Source organism: Scyliorhinus torazame, chromosome 1 (genome assembly GCF_047496885.1).
Source record: "Scyliorhinus torazame isolate Kashiwa2021f chromosome 1, sScyTor2.1, whole genome shotgun sequence".
NCBI classification, from domain to species: Eukaryota; Metazoa; Chordata; class Chondrichthyes; order Carcharhiniformes; family Scyliorhinidae; genus Scyliorhinus; species Scyliorhinus torazame.
The window spans coordinates 109,788,750-109,804,629 of NC_092707.1; the positions used below are offsets into that span (position 1 = coordinate 109,788,750).

At 45.7% G+C, this 15,880-nt stretch overlaps 1 protein-coding gene across 8 annotated transcripts in view; it reads right to left on the bottom strand.

Moving 5' to 3' along the window:
- Nucleotides 1-15,880, bottom strand: part of specc1la (sperm antigen with calponin homology and coiled-coil domains 1-like a) — a 520,876-nt gene that overhangs the window by 315,257 nt on the left and 189,739 nt on the right. For all 8 annotated transcript variants that reach the window (XM_072499675.1, XM_072499732.1, XM_072499723.1 and 5 more), the window contains exon 9: nucleotides 6,720-6,814. In XM_072499675.1, the coding sequence (XP_072355776.1) occupies nucleotides 6,720-6,814 (95 nt within the window). The remainder of the gene's footprint in view (nucleotides 1-6,719; nucleotides 6,815-15,880) is intronic.

Genomic DNA, 15,880 nt, shown 5'->3' on the forward strand with positions numbered 1-15,880 from the left:
CAGGCAAAGGGCCTGTTCTGCCCGCCTAGTGGTCAATGGAGCAGCTGGTGGACTTTTTAAAAATGAAAATTTCAACCAGCAGAGAAGAGAAGCCCCGGAGGACCGTGCCACGTTGGTAGAGCCGCTCAAAGCAGGGATTGATCGAATGGAGCAGAGGCTGGAATCCCAGGCCAGAAAGTGGAGGAGTTGGTCGGGGGAGCACGATGAGCAGCTCATCACATTGGTGGCCGAGGTGAGGTGATGTGGGACTCCCAAAAGAGGCTGAAGGAGATGGTGGAGAATCTGAAGAACCGATCCAGAAGGCAGAATTTGAGGATTGTGGGGATGCCTGAAGGCATTGAAGGAGCGGAGGCCAGCACATATTTAGCTAAAATGCTGGAGAAGCAGGTGGGGGAAGGGGTCTTTGACCGGCCTCTGGAGGTCGACCGAGCACACAGGGCATTGATGAGGAAGCCGCAGGTAGGCGAGCCGCTGAGAGCGATGGTGGTGCAGTTGCACCGCCTCTTGGACAAAGACAAGATTCTTCGGTGGGCGAGGCAGACAAGGAAGTGCACGTGAGCGGAACGAACTGCGGGTGTACCAGGACCTGGATGCAGATATGGCGAAGAGGAGGGCCGGGTTTAATCGGGTCAAGGCTGCCCTCTTCAAGAAGTGGGTGACGTTTGGAGTGCTGTACCTGGTCCGCCTCTGGGTGACTTTCCAGAATCAAGAATACTATTTTGATACGCCAGAGGACACAATGGAGTTTTTGAGGGATAATTGACTGGCAAGAGAAGGACACCGAACCTTTGAGGAGGTGCAAGGTGTTTTCTTTTGGTGGATTTTGGAGAACCTTTTCTACTTTTTCTCCTTTGAAATGTTTTGTTGGGTTTGATTTCAGAGCTCTTGGGGAGCATCAAGGGTGAGTGCACCTTTTTTCAGTTTCTTGAGGGAATGTGGAGGCCTTGGGCAAGGGCTGTCATGCTAGCTGGGCGGGCTAGTTAACCTGAGCACAGTAGAGGGTGATCAGGAGGTCGGCAGAGGTGAGGGGGATTTGGCTTTTGTTTTGTTTGGGGGGAGGCGGGCTGCTGACAAGGGTGTGGTTGTTATGGCGCAGTTGGAAAGGGAGTGATGCGAGTGATGCCGGTGGACATCCGAGGGCGTGCCTGGAAGGTCGCATCACACAGGCCGGGGGCTGGCCCAAAAAGGGATATGGTTGATCGGCAGAGGAGGGGAGCAGGGAACCCCCGTCCAGTCTGGTCACGTGGAACATGATGGAGCAGAATGAGCCGGTCAAATGTCACGTGTCTTCACACACTAGAGGAGTCTGAAGGCGGACGTGACTTTTCTACAAGAGAAGCATTAAAGATTGGGGACCAGACAAGGCTAAGGAAAGGATGGTAAGGCAGGTGTTCCAATTGGGACTGGACATGAAGATGAAGGGAGTGGCAGTGCTGGTGAATAAGCGGGTGGCGTTCGAGGTGGGAAACACTGTGGCAGATTCGGATTTTGGGGGGGGGGGGGGGGTGAGAGGAGGAAGAGAGGTTCATGATGGTTAGTTAGGAAACTGGTGCGGATGCCGGTGGTCCTGGTAAATGTTTATGCCCCAAATTGGAATGATGTGGAGTTTATGAGACGGTTGCTGGGGAGGATCCCTGACTTGCACTCGCACCGGTTGATCATGGAGGGGGGTTTCAACACGGTCAGTGAGGCAAGTTTGGACCGGTTAAGCCTGAGGTTGGCGAAGGTGTCGGCGGTGGAGAAGGAGCCGTGGAGATTTGGGAGGCCGAGGGCAAAGGAATTTTTGTATTTCTCCCACGTGCACAGGGTTGACTTTGTTGTGGTGGCGAAGGAGGGGGAGGGGAGGGAGGTGTCCGAGGTCTACAAGGAGCTGATGGATTTGGAGGAGGCCCCGATGGGGGACAAAAGTGGGAGGAGGAGTCCGGGATGTGGGAGGAAGCGCTGTGGCGGGTGAATGCATCCTCCTCGTGTGCGAGGCTCAGTCTTATTCAGTTTACAGTAGTCCACAGAGCGCATATGATGGTGGCCAGGATGAGTAGGTTCTTTGAGGGGGTGGAGGATAGGTGTGGCCGGTGCGAGGGGAGACCCACAAATCATGTCCACAAGTTTTAGTCATGTCCGAAGCTGACGGGCTTCTGGCAGGGGTTTGCAGACATAATGTCAGAGGTGTTGGGGTTGAAGGTGGCCCGGGTCCAGAGATAGCGATATTTGGGAATCGGAAGACTGGGAGTCCAGGGGATGAGAGAGGCCAATGTCTTGGTCTTTCCCTCCCGGATAGCCGGAGATGGATTTTGCTTGGGTGGGCCTGCCGAAAGCAGGGTATGGCTGATTGACTTGGCGGAATTCCCAAGGCTGGAAAGGGTCAAGTTCATTTTGAGGGAGTCGGTCGATGGGTTCGCTTGGAGGTGGAAGCAGTTCATGGATTTGTTTAAGGAGGATTGAGGTGTCAGCAGAGGGGGAGGGTGTTTACAGAATTAAAATAGGGAAGGCACGTTGGGAAAAGGGGGTAAGGCCGGGGTGGGGTTTATGGGTGCTGGTTATTTATTACATTGTATAATTTCACTTCTGCTTTCAATTGTTCTGTTTGTTGTTTGTTTATGCAAATACCTGAATACAATATATATATATTTAAAATGCTGTTAGGGAGGGAGATCCAGGATTTTGACCCAGCGACAGTGAAGGAACGGCCGATATATTTCCAAGTCAGGATTGAGTGACTTGGAGGGAAACCTCCAGGCGGTGGCTTTCCACGGTATCTGCTGCTCTTGTCCTTCTAGATGGTAATGGTCGTGGGTTTGGAAATTGATGCCGAAGGAGCCCTGGTGAGTTTCTACAGTGCACCTTGCAGATCGTACACACTGCTGCTACTGTGCATCGATGATGGAGAGAGTGAATGTTTGTGGAAGGAGTGCCAATCAAGCGGGCTTTGCCCTGAATGGTGTTGAGCTTCTCGAGTGTTGTTGGAGCTGCACTCATTCAAGCATAGAACATAGAACGATACAGCGCAGTACAGGCCCTTCGGCCCACGATGTTGCACCAAAACAAAAGCCATCTAACCTACACTATGCCATTATCATCCATATGTTTATCCAATAAACTTTTAAATGCCCTCAATGTTGGCGAGTTCACTACTGTAGCAGGTAGGGCATTCCACGGCCTCACTACTCTTTGCGTAAAGAACCTACCTCTGACCTCTGTCCTATATCTATTACCCCTCAGTTTAAAGCTATGTCCCCTCGTGCCAGCCATTTCCATCCGCGGGAGAAGGCTCTCACTGTCCACCCTATCCAACCCCCTGATCATTTTGTATGCCTCTATTAAGTCTCCTCTTAACCTTCTTCTCTCCAACGAAAACGACCTCAAGTCCATCAGCCTTTCCTCATAAGATTTTCCCTCCATACCAGGCAACATCCTGGTAAATCTCCTCTGCACCCGCTCCAAAGCCTCCACGTCCTTCCTATAATGCGGTGACCAGAACTGTACGCAATACTCCAAATGCGGCCGTACCAGAGTTCTGTACAGCTGCAACATGACCTCCTGACTCCAGAACTCAATCCCTCTACCAATAAAGGCCAACACTCCATAGGCCTTCTTCACAACCCTATCAACCTGGGTGGCAACTTTCAGGGATCTATGTACATGGACACCTAGATCCCTCTGCTCATCCACACTTCCAATAACTTTACCATTAGCCAAATATTCCGCATTCCTGTTATTCCTTCCAAAGTGAATCACCTCACACTTCTCTACATTAAACTCCATTTGCCACCTCTCAGCCCAGCTCTGCAGCTTATCTATATCCCTCTGTAACCTGCTACGTCCTTCCACACTATCGACAACACCACCGACTTTAGTATCGTCTGCAAATTTACTCACCCACCCTTCTGCGCCTTCCTCTAGGTCATTGATAAAAATGACAAACAGCAACGGCCCCAGAACAGATCCTTGTGGTACTCCACTTGTAACTGAAGTCCATTCTGAACATTTCCCATCAACCACCACCCTCTGTCTTCTTTCAGCTAGCCAATTTCTGATCCACATCTCTAAATCACCCTCAATCCCCAAGTGGAGTGTATTCCATCACACTCCTGATTTGTACCCTGTAGATGGTGGAAAGGCATTTTGGGGAGTCAGGAGCTGTGTTGCTCACCGCAGGATTCCTAGCCTCTGACCTGCTCTTGTAGCTACAGTATTTATATGGCTGGTTTAGCTCAGTTTGGCTGGACAGCTCACTTGTGATGCAAAGCGAGGCTAGCAGGGCAGGTCCAATTCCTGTACCAGCTGAGGTTATTCAGGAAGGCCCGCCTTCTCAACCATGCCCCTCGCCTGAGGTGTGGTAATCCTCAGGTTAAACCACGACCAGTCAGCTCTCCTTCTCAGGAAGGGGAAAGCAGCCTATGGTCACCTGGGACTATGGCGACTTTACTATTCTTACTTTAGTATGTACTCTGACACCACCTATTAACTTACTATTTGCTAGTCTTGCGCTGACTACATTATCCTCTTATTTCTGCACTCACTTGCATGTGGCACGAGGAGTATCAGGAGATTGCAACTTTTGAGATCCTGCTTGCTCTGTTTCTACCTACCTCCCTAAATTCTGATTGCAGACTACATCTCACTTTCGGGATTACTCCGAAATGCTCGTCTATTCCCCTAATAGTCAAATCACCTATCATTATTACTCTTCCACACTTCCTTGTATCCCCTTGTGTAGCTGAGCCACACATTGCAGCCATGGTCTGGCTGCTCACCCCAGAACTGAATACCATCCTCTGGAAGAGGTTACCTTGAGCAGGTAAGTTCCCAACACCTTGGCATCCTCAGTTTTTTTTGAGTGATGCTTGTGAGCAGAACCTCATCCAAGCTTACAAGCTGATGTATGTTACATCATACTGAAATATTTCAAACAGCTGATGAATTTTGTACATAAAATCTTACTCAGTGGCCCATAAATGCTAGTCCTTTAAACAGGAACTGGTCAGTTATGGTGGAGCACCTAAGTTTTCAACCTGCGCACTAATATCTGAGCAAGACATTTCAACTGGCTATCCAACGGTCATGGAGTGGTATTCAGATACTAACTGACAGCAAAAACAATCTGCAGGAAATCATTTCCAATCATACAGACCTGGCAAGAGAAAGGTAGTTTTCATATCATTAGTTTGGTAATCATGCAGACCTTTCTACAGACTGGCACCTTAGACTGTACTTTACCTCATTAAGTTGAATGGCAATGAACAATCGAAGGACAGAACAATCCAGCTGAGCATTGCTGCTAGTGAAGCCCGATGACCATTTGCGGCCATCAGTGCCCTTAGTCTTGCCACATTGTACTAATACCTAAATCTTCATTACATACGCTCAGAATACCAAGTTCTCTATAGTCAAAAAGTTCAAATACAATTAGAAAGGCCCAGATCTGAAAACACCCATGAGCGCACTATTTGCCATTAAATTATTTATAGTTTTAGCTTAAACAGTTAATCAAATTCAGCCCATGGTGGGTTTTGTAACTTTGCTAGTTTAGAATTTAGCTCTTTTGAAGGTAATATCCAAAAAAGAACACTTCGATATTGGAGACTTCAATATGACCTAGCAGAATGCAGTTTCTTTTGTCCTATAAACTCATATATAATTATGTGAGATCAAAGACTTTACAACATTCACCTCGAATCATCCTAGTGACAGTGGGATTAGATTTACAGGCTGAAACTGGCTCAATATTGCACCAGTCCTTAGGTTAGGTCCCAAGGCAGTCCGGATACAGGAGACAGAATACACACACATTAAGGATATGATAATTAGACCACTATAGATTTAAATTTTAAGTACATTCAAGAAGAATAAACAATTTTCCCCCATAGCTGAGGGGTGAATAACCAGGAGGTATAGATTTATGGTACGGGGTAGGAAATTTAGAGGGGATTTAATGAAAAAACCTTTTCACCAAGAGGGTGGTGGCAATCTGGAACTCATTGCCTGAAAGGGTGGTAGAGGTGGGAACCCTCAACATTTAAGAATCACTTGAAACACCATTTCATACAAGGCTATGGACCAAGTGCTGGGAAAATGGGATTACAATGGGTAAGTGACTGATGCCCTTGCAGACACAATGGACCATTGGTTAAAGCCCATAAGACTATGACTCGATAATTAATATTTCAGAAGAAAACTTTACAATGATGGAGATGTGCTTTCTCTCCATGGTGTACAACACTGCCCCCTTTCTGTCACAGTGCAACCATTCTCACGACTGCTACTGCCTTTTATAATTGCAAGTTATGCTAATCTGCGCAACATAATAGTGTGAATGTAAAACAAAAAGCTATACAGATTGTAGATACTCACTTAGTTCTTAGACCATTAATATAAATGAAGTCCATAGATACTCGACAAATAAATATCATTGATTTTGTTTCTATTGAACATTCTTTAGAAATTAAAATGATCAGTCTAATACACAATCTCCACAATTATTGTGATGGTTCCAGGCTGTGTAAATTGAATGTTTTGTAAGGAAACAAGGACACTGAAACAACTGACTGAATGAAGCAAAGAAGGTTGCATGCCCAAGAACCTCAAAATATTTGGTACGGGCAGGAGCGTACATCAATATTCAGCCTGGAAGCCAGTTCCAATAATCACCATCTCAGGAAGGAGGAACATAGGAAAACTCCGCCGTAATGCAGCTAGTTGTGCATTGGCTACTTACTAACCTGCATTGGTGACACAGCAGCTGCCGGTGGCGTTTTCAGAGGGCTTGGGCTCAGAGGGCTTCGTGGAATAGCAGCTGCAGCAGTGTTGGGGACAACTACAAAAACAAAATAATTACTTTTAGCTGAGAAAGTTATCTCGCATTCACAGTGATGAAGTATCACTCAACCCAATGAATAGCATGTGGGTCCAACTGAATTGCAATATGCCCAGCATGCTCAAAAAAAGGCAAGTGTGGTATTTTAGAGGTTGAGGCAACTTACAGTCTGCAATAGTCCAGATAAAGGGATATACTCCTGGCTGCATGTTAAACATTTAAACAGGATCAACCATGTTGATCCCTTTATAGGGAGGCAAGAATAAGGGAAGTTAACACGTGGCTGAAAGAGTGGTGTGGGAAAGAGGGGTTCCTTTTCATGGGACACTGGCATCAGTTTTGGGACAGGGGGAGACCTATACCGTTGGGATGGTCTCCACCTGAACCGAGCTGGGACCAGTGTTCTGGTGAAAAGAGTATATAGGGTGGTCAATAGGACTTTAAACTAGAGATTGGGGGGTCAGGGAACCAAGAGGTGAAGTAATCAGTGGGAAGCATAGCTGCTTGGAATACAAAAAAGCACGAAAAGACAGAACTCGGAGGAGAGGTTACGATAGTCCCCATCTCACAAAATATGACACGGTGTATGGAAAGGCTCAGTAAACCAAGGTCCACCACACTAAGAAAACAAAAAGCGACGGTCAATAGAGAATTAAAGGTGCTATATTTAAATGCGCGCAGTGTACGGAACAAGGTAGATGAGCTTGTGGCCAAGATTGTGACTGGCAGGTATGATGTGGTAGGCATCACAGAGACGTGGTTGCAGGAGGTTCAGGACTGGCATTTAAACATCCAGGGATTCACAACCTATCGAAAAGACAGGGAGGTGGGCAGAGGGGGCGGGGTTGCCTTGTTAATTAGGAATGAAATTAAATCAATAGCACTAAATGACATAGGGTCAGATGATGTGGAGTCTGTGTGGGTAGAGTTGAGGAACCACAAAGGCAAAAAAACCATAATGGGAGTTATGTACAGGCCTCCTAACAGTGGTCAGGACCAGGGGCACAAAATGCACCACAAAATAGAAAGTGCATGTCAAAAAGGCAAGGGTCACAGTGATCATGGGGGACTTCAATATGCAGGTGGACTGGGTAAATAATGCTGCCAATGGACCCAAGGAAAGGGAATTCATTGAATGTTTACAGGAGGGCTTTTTGGAACAGCTTGTGATGGAGCCCAAGAGTGAACAGGCCATTCTGGACTTAGTGTTATGTAATGAGCCAGACTTTATTAAAGATCTTAAAGTAAGGGAACACTTAGGAGGCAGTGATCATAATATGGTAGAATTCAATCTGCAATTTGAAAGAAAGGTAGAATCAGATGTAAAGGTGTTACAGTTAAATAAAGGTAACTACAGGGGCATGAGGGAGGAACTGACGAAAATCGACTGGGAGCAGAGCCTAGTGGGAAAGACAGTAGAACAGCAATGGCAGGAGTTTCTGGGAGTAATTGAGGACACAGTACAGAGGTTCATCCCAAAGAAAAGAAAGGTTATCAGAGGGGTTATTAGGCAGCCATGGCTGACAAAGGAAGTTAGGGAATGCATCAAAGCAAAAGAGAAAGCCTATAATGTGGCAAAGAGTAGTGGGAAGTCAGAAGATTGGGAAGGCTACAAAAACAAACAGAGGATAACAAAGAGAGAAATAAGGAAAGAGAGGATCAAATATGAAGGTAGGCTAGCCAGTAAGATTAGGAATGATAGTAAAAGTTTCTTTAAATACATTAAAAACAAACGGGAGGCAAAAGTAGACATTGGGCCACTCCAAATGACGTTGGTAATCTAGTGATGGGAGACAAGGATATAGCTGAGGAACTAAATAAGTACTTTGCAGTCTTCACAGTAGAAGACATGAGTAATATTCCAACAATTCAGGAGAGTCAGGGGGCAGAGTTGAATATGGTAGCCATCACAAAGGAGAAAGTGCTAGAGAAACTAAGAGGTCTAAAAATTGATAAATCTCCGGGCACAGATGGGCTACAACCTAGAGTTCTAAAGGAGATAGCTGAAGAAATAGGGGAGGCGTTAGTTATGATCTTTCAAGAGTCACTGGAAAGTCCCAGAGGATTGGAAAATTGCTGTTGTAACCCCCCTGTTCAAGAAGGGAACAAGGAAAAAGATGTAAAATTATAGGCCAATTAGCCTAACCTCGGTTGTTGGCAAGATTCTAGAATCCATTGTTACGGATGAGATTTCTAAATTCTTGGAAGTGCAGGGTCAGATTAGGACAAGTCAGCATGGATTTAGTAAGGGGAGGTCGTGCCTGACAAGCCTGTTAGAGTTCTTTGAAGAGATAACAAATAGGTTAGACCAAGGAGAGCCAATGGATGTTATCTATCTTGACTTCCAAAAGGCCTTTGATAAGGTGCCTCACGGGAGACTGCTGAGTAAAATAAGGGCCCATGGTATTCGAGGCAAGGTACTAACATGGATTGACGATTGGCTGTCAGGCAGAAAGTTGGGATAAAAGGTTCTTTTTCGGAATGGCAACCGGTGACAAGTGGTGTCCCGCAGGGTTCAGTGTTGGGGCCAAAGCTATTCTCTTTATATATTAACGATCTAGATGACAGGACTGGGGGCATTCTGGCTAAGTTTGCCAATGATACAAAGATAGGTGGAGGGGCAGGTAGTATGGAGGAGGTGAGGAGGCTGCAGAAAGATTTAGACAGTTTAGGAGAGTGGTCCAAGAAATGGCTGATGAAATTCAATGTGGGCAAGTGCGAGGTCTTGCACTTTGGAAAAAAGAATAGAGGCCTGGACTATTTTCTAAACGGTGACAAAATTCATAATGCTGAAGTGCAAAGGGACTTGGGAGTCCTAGTCCAGGATTCTCTAAAGGTAAACTTGCAGGTTGAGTCCGTAATTAAGAAAGCAAATGCAATGTTGTCATTTATCTCAAGAGGCTTGGAATATAAAAGCAGGGATGTACTTCTGAAGCTTTATAAAGCATTAGTTAGGCCCCATTTAGAATACTGTGAGCAATTTTGGGCCCCACACCTCAGGAAGGACATACTGGCACTGGTGCGGGTCCAGCAGAGATTCACCCGGATGATCCCAGGAATGGTAGACCTAACATACGATGAACCGAAGGATCCTGGGATTATATTCATTGGAGTTTAGGAGGTTGAGGGGAGATCTAATAGAAACTTACAAGATAATGAATGGCTTAGATAGGGTGGACGTAGGGAAGTTGTTTCCATTAGCAGGGGAGACTAGGACCCGGGGGCACAGCCTTAGAATAAAAGGGAGTCACTTTAGAACAGAGATGAGGAGAAATTTCTTCAGCCAGAGAGTGGTGGGTCTGTGGAATTCATTGCCACAGAGGGCGGTGGAGGCCAGGACGTTGAGTGTCTTTAAGACAGAAGTTGATAAATTCTTGATTTCTCGAGGAATTAAGGGCTATGGAGAGAGAGCGTGTAAATGGAGTTGAAATCAGCCATGATTGAATGGTGGAGTGGACTCGATGGGCCGAATGGCCTTACTTCCGCTCCTATATCTTATGGTCTTATGGTCTAAGGTACTCTAAATTTATTAAAATAAAATAAGTTTCTGCTATTTCTGTCAGACAGCTATCTAATCACCAACCTGTAGTAACAAGTAGAAAAGGTGATTTTTTTTGGTGACAAGAAATTCATAATGAAGTCAGTAACTGGGATACCTGAGCCAGGCAGGTTCATAATACTTTAAGAACTGTTGATGGGCCAACCAGTTTGATTCACTGATTGGATTGGATTTGTTTATTGTCACGTGTACCAAGGTACAGTGAAAAGTATTTTTCTGCGAGCAGCTCAAACAGATCATTTAGTACATAAAAGGAAAAGAAAAAGAAAATACATAATAGGACAACACAAGGGACACAATGTAAATACATAGACACTGGCATCAGGTGAAGCATACAGGGGTGCAGTATTAATCAGGTCAGTCCATGAGAGGGTCATTTACGAGACTGGTAACAGCGGGGAAGAAGCTGTTTTTGAATCTGTTCGTGCGTGTTCTCAGACTTTTGTATCTTCTGCCCTGGAGGGCATTTTGTGACACTGGACTATGATATAAATTATAGGTGGCCCTGTAACTACATTTGTGCTCCTATATTACTTTTGAATAGTTCTGATGAAACAATAGGTACTCATTGGCTTAGATGCCTGTTTAGAAGAGGCAATTTGTAGAAATACAAATTTCTGTTGTTAATTTCTGTTTTTGTAGAAATACAAAGACGTTGAGTGTCTTTAAGACAGAAGTTGATAAATTCTTGATTTCTCGAGGAATTAAGGGCTATGGAGAGAGAGCGGGTAAATGGGAGTTGAAATCAGCCATGATTGAATGGTGGAGTGGACTCGATGGGCCGAATGGCCTTACTTCCGCTCCTATGTCTTATGGTCTTATGGTCCAATTAACATAACCATATTAGTCTCCGTAACCTACAATAATGGTAAGCAAAATGCAAAATGGAAATATCTTAAAAAGGAGAAAATGTGAATTCCAGTATTTAAAACAGCAGTCAGCTAGTGTGTTGGCATTCTGAAATATTTTCTTTTTGGAGATGAGAAGAGGCAACAATGCTTTTAAAAGTATGGCTCACACAAACTGCATCATCCAACTCATTGAACACAGAGCACTGCCAACACTGCCTGAATAGTTCTAGGAACCAAAGCAGTCCGCGACAATAGGCATCACATCTGTAAAACGCTTTCTAAAGTATTGGGATTAAAGTACCAAGATGTCCACTGTCCCAGTTTGAAGACATTTTAGAAGGCTTCTGATATATTCCAGTGACATTTGCTCACAGTTCCCTGCCTGAGCTTCCCTTTCGATTACCAGGTTTCCCTAAATGAGCACTGCCTACTTGATTTCTGTTATTGGTTTATTGAGAATTGAGCTAACAATTACCGTTGTTGCATTAGTTTTGTAAATTAAGTATTTTTCATTCCATGTTCTCCTTCTAGAGAAGGACAAAACCAGGGCTCAAAAATCAGTCCCCATATCTCCACAGGCAATAGACCAACAAAGCTACAATCATTCATTGTGCAAATGAGGACTTTTTAAAGATTGGCGATCTATACATATCTTTCAAAAGTATGTGCACCTTCTTTAGTTTTAAAGCTATATTCATGGCATAGACCTTGTCGGACACAGGCAAATGTTACTCCTGCACAGGTGAGTTTACTCAAAACGACACTGGTGAGGATCGCAGTTATTGCCCATCCCTAAAAGCCCTCGAGAAGGAGGTGGTGAAGCGCAGCAGTCACGTTGTGATGAAAGAGAAGAAAAAAGACTCTAAGTTTAAACCGGAGTTGGAAGTTGGGCCTCTAGGCTTTGGCGCATGCACCATCCAGCAATGGGCCACACATGTGCAGCGCGTCCATATATATACAACTTTAGGCCAGGAACTGGCCCTGTTCACATCAGGAAGCAGGAAAGTAAAATTGTGCGAAACAGGAGATCAAATGTGAAGGGGGTGTCCAGTGATGAGGCCTCTTTATCCTGACTAGCTAGGACTAGAATAGTTATACATAAGTTAGTTTATTAAGAATTGAGGTTAATCATAGAAAGTATACCCAGTAATCATTATAAACCATTAAACCTGTATTTTGAGCCATGATGTGGAGATGCCGACGTATGGACTGGGGTGAGCACAGTAAGAAGTCTTACTTCTTACAAGGTTAAAGTCCAACAGGTTTATTTCAAATCACTAACTTTCGGAACACTGCTCCTTCCTCAGGTGAATGGAGAGATAGGTTCCAGAAACATATATATAGACAAAGTCAAAGATGCAAGACGATACTTTGAATGCGAGCATTTGCAGGTAATTAAGTCTTTACAGATCAAGAGAGAGGGGTAATCCCAGGTTAAAGAGGTGTGAATTATCTCAAGTCAGGACAGTTGGTAGGATTTCACAAGCCCAGGCCAGGTGGTGGGGGGTGAATGTCGCATTCATGTCGCATTACATTCGAATGTCGAATCCATGTCGCATTACATTCAGATTGATCATGGCATTTATCCAGATCTTTCTCCATGTACATGAAACAAGTTTGGAATAATAAAGTCGCCTTAACCAGGTTGATGTATGTCTACTGAGCTGTGTATTAAGCTAAGCCATAACTGTGAGGGAGAAACCCCACATAAAAGCTGGCTCAATACTCAGGCCTTGGAAATGCTCCCACAAGGTGACTTGAACAGAAGCATCATTCAAAAACTGTATCCCAGTGAAGAGGACAAAGGGAGGGGGACAGGGAGAACGCACCAAACCAAGATCATCTCAAAGCAAGGAGTGGGGCAGAAACAGATCCCAGAAGAAGGTTGCAGATAAGGCCAATGATCAGAAACAGAACCCAATAAGTAAAGTTGAAGGAAAGGAGCACAGCAGTTTTCTCCGAATTAAAGAGAGAAGAGCTGCAGGGAACAGACTTCAAGCAAAGTGGGCTCAAGAGAAGCCCGAGATCCCAGAGGGGAGCCAAAGGTTGGTGACTGTGCGGCTGGCCATAAGGGAAAAGGTATTCTTTTAGAGCAGTGGTCTTCTGTTTGGCATGGCCGAAGATATCTGAAAGTGTGCGTGGAAAGTGAATCATAGAATTTACAGTGCAGAAGGAGGCCATTCGGCCCATCGAGTCTGCACCGACCCTTGGAAAGAGCATCCTATTTAAGCCCACGTCTCCACACTATCCCCATAACCCAGTAACCCCACCTCACCTTTCTGGACACGAAGGGCAATTTTGCATGGCCAATCCACCTAACCTGCACATCTTTGGACTATGGGAGGAAACCGGAGCACCCGGAGGAAACCCAGGCAGACACGGGGAGAGCGTGCAGACTCCGCACAGACAGTGACCCAAACCGGGAATCGAACCTAGGACCCTGGAGTTGTGAAGCAACTGTGCTAACCATTGTGCTAACGTGCTGCATGAGTGTACTCAGAGATCCAAAAGAAAGGAATCTTGGAAGGCGAAATTGAAACCCTGGAGATGGATCTTGGTTGAAGCCATCTGAATAACAGCAATGTTTGGCGAGAATTCCAAAGATCGTTCATCAAATGTGGAGAATCAAAACTCTCATGACAAAGACGGAGTTTCAGTGAGACCAGTTGGCTCATGGCGAGAAAAGTGTCTGAATGGGCTGTTGGAAAATCCATAGACTCTGCTTTGGTCGCATCTGTCATTTACTTTGGAGTGTGTGTCTTTGACCACATTTCACCCGTGGGTTTACATGTATGGCTTACTTATACTTACCCTAGATATCGGAGTATAATATAGATACAATAAATTGTTTTATATTTCCAAACTTCCATGTGTCTGTAAATATATAACTGGGCTGGAATCATGAATAAACACCCCCCACCCCTCCCAAGAAGAAAGAACCAAAAAGAGGGTGGGGGACCCCCCCCCCCCCCCAAAGAAAAATGCCCAACCTCCCCAGACAGGGGGACAGGCAGAAGCAACCTCCCCAAACACCTCCTCCAAAGTTCAATGTCCACCTTCTCCTTCCAGTCCATTGTCTCTCACAAACTCCATTGCTTCCTCCGGTGTCCCAAAATAGTATTCCCAACCATTGTAGGTTACCCAGAGACGGGCCGGGTACAGCTTCCCGAACTTCACCCCCTTCTTAAAAAGAGGGCAGGCTGCTAAAGCCCACTCTCACCTTTGCCAGCTCCGCACCCAAATCCTGGTATACTCGAAGATCGCTGCGCTCCCAGGTACATCACCTCGTCTGCCTGGCCCACCTTATCCAGAAACCGGTGCAACCGTACCACCATCGCCCTCGGTAGTTCATTACCCTGCGGCTTCCGCATCAGCGCCCTGTGTGCCCAGTCCACCTCCGGAGCCGTTCGAAGACCTCCTCGCCCAGCAACTTCTCCAACATCATGGCCACATACAAGCCAGCAATCGCCCCCTCAATGCCATCTGGCAACTCTTTAGTTCTCAGGTTCTTCTCTGGGTGCGGTTCTCCAGACCCTCCACCTTCTCCTGAAGCCGCTTCTGGATATCACGCATCACCCCTGTCTCGGCTGCCAAGGAAGTAAGCTGCTCCACATGTTCCCCACCTTGTCCTCCACCTTCCAGATCGCCTGGCTTTGAGACTCCAACCTCAGCTCCACGCAGTCGATCCCGGCCTTAAACGGATCCACTGTACTCGCCAGGTCCTCCAGAGACTCCTTTCTCTGCTGGGTGAACTTCTTGTTCTGGAAGTCATTGACCACTGAGATGGTAGGGCCGGTCCCTTACCCTCCGTCATCTTCCCTTGTGCCACAGGTAATGTTTCTCGCTCCGACAGCTCCTTTCGCCTAAAACCACTTCTGTTCCACAAATCCATCCACTGGTGGAATAAACTCTTCCTCCAGCAGTCCTGCACCTTTTTCCTTTAAAACATCCCCCCATTAATCGGGGAAAAGGTCCAAAAATACCGCCACAAGCGGAAGCTACCAAATGTGCTACCACTCGCAACATGGCCGCCACCGGAAGTCGTCACCCTTGAACATACTTAACGACCCACCCTCCTCAGCTCTCTGCGGCAAAGAATTTCACAGATTTGTCACCCTCAGAGAAGATATTCCTCCATCTCTCTCTTAAATGGGTGACCCCTCACTCTGAGATTATGCCCTCTGGTCTGAGACTCTCCCACATGAGGAAACATCCTCTCAGCATCAACCCTATCAAGCCTGCTGAGAATCCTATACGTCTCAATAAGGTCATCTCTCATTCGTCTAAACTCCAATGAGTACAGGCCCAATCTACTCAAACTCTCCACATAAAAAATCCCTCCATACCCGGGATAAACCTCTTAACTACGTTCAATGCTAGAATCTGTTTCCTTGGATAAGGTGACAAAAATTGTTCACAGTATTCCAAGTGTGGTCCAACTAGCGCTTTGTATAGTTTAGCAAGACTTCCCTATTTTGATACTCCAATCCCTTTGAAATAAAGGCCAACATTTCATTTGCCTTCCCCATCATTTGCTGAACTTGCATGTTTGCTTTTTATGATTTATGCACAAGGACACTCAAATCCTTCTCTGCTACAGCTTTCTCCATTTAAATAATATTCAGCTACTTTATTCTTCCAATCAAAGAACCTCTG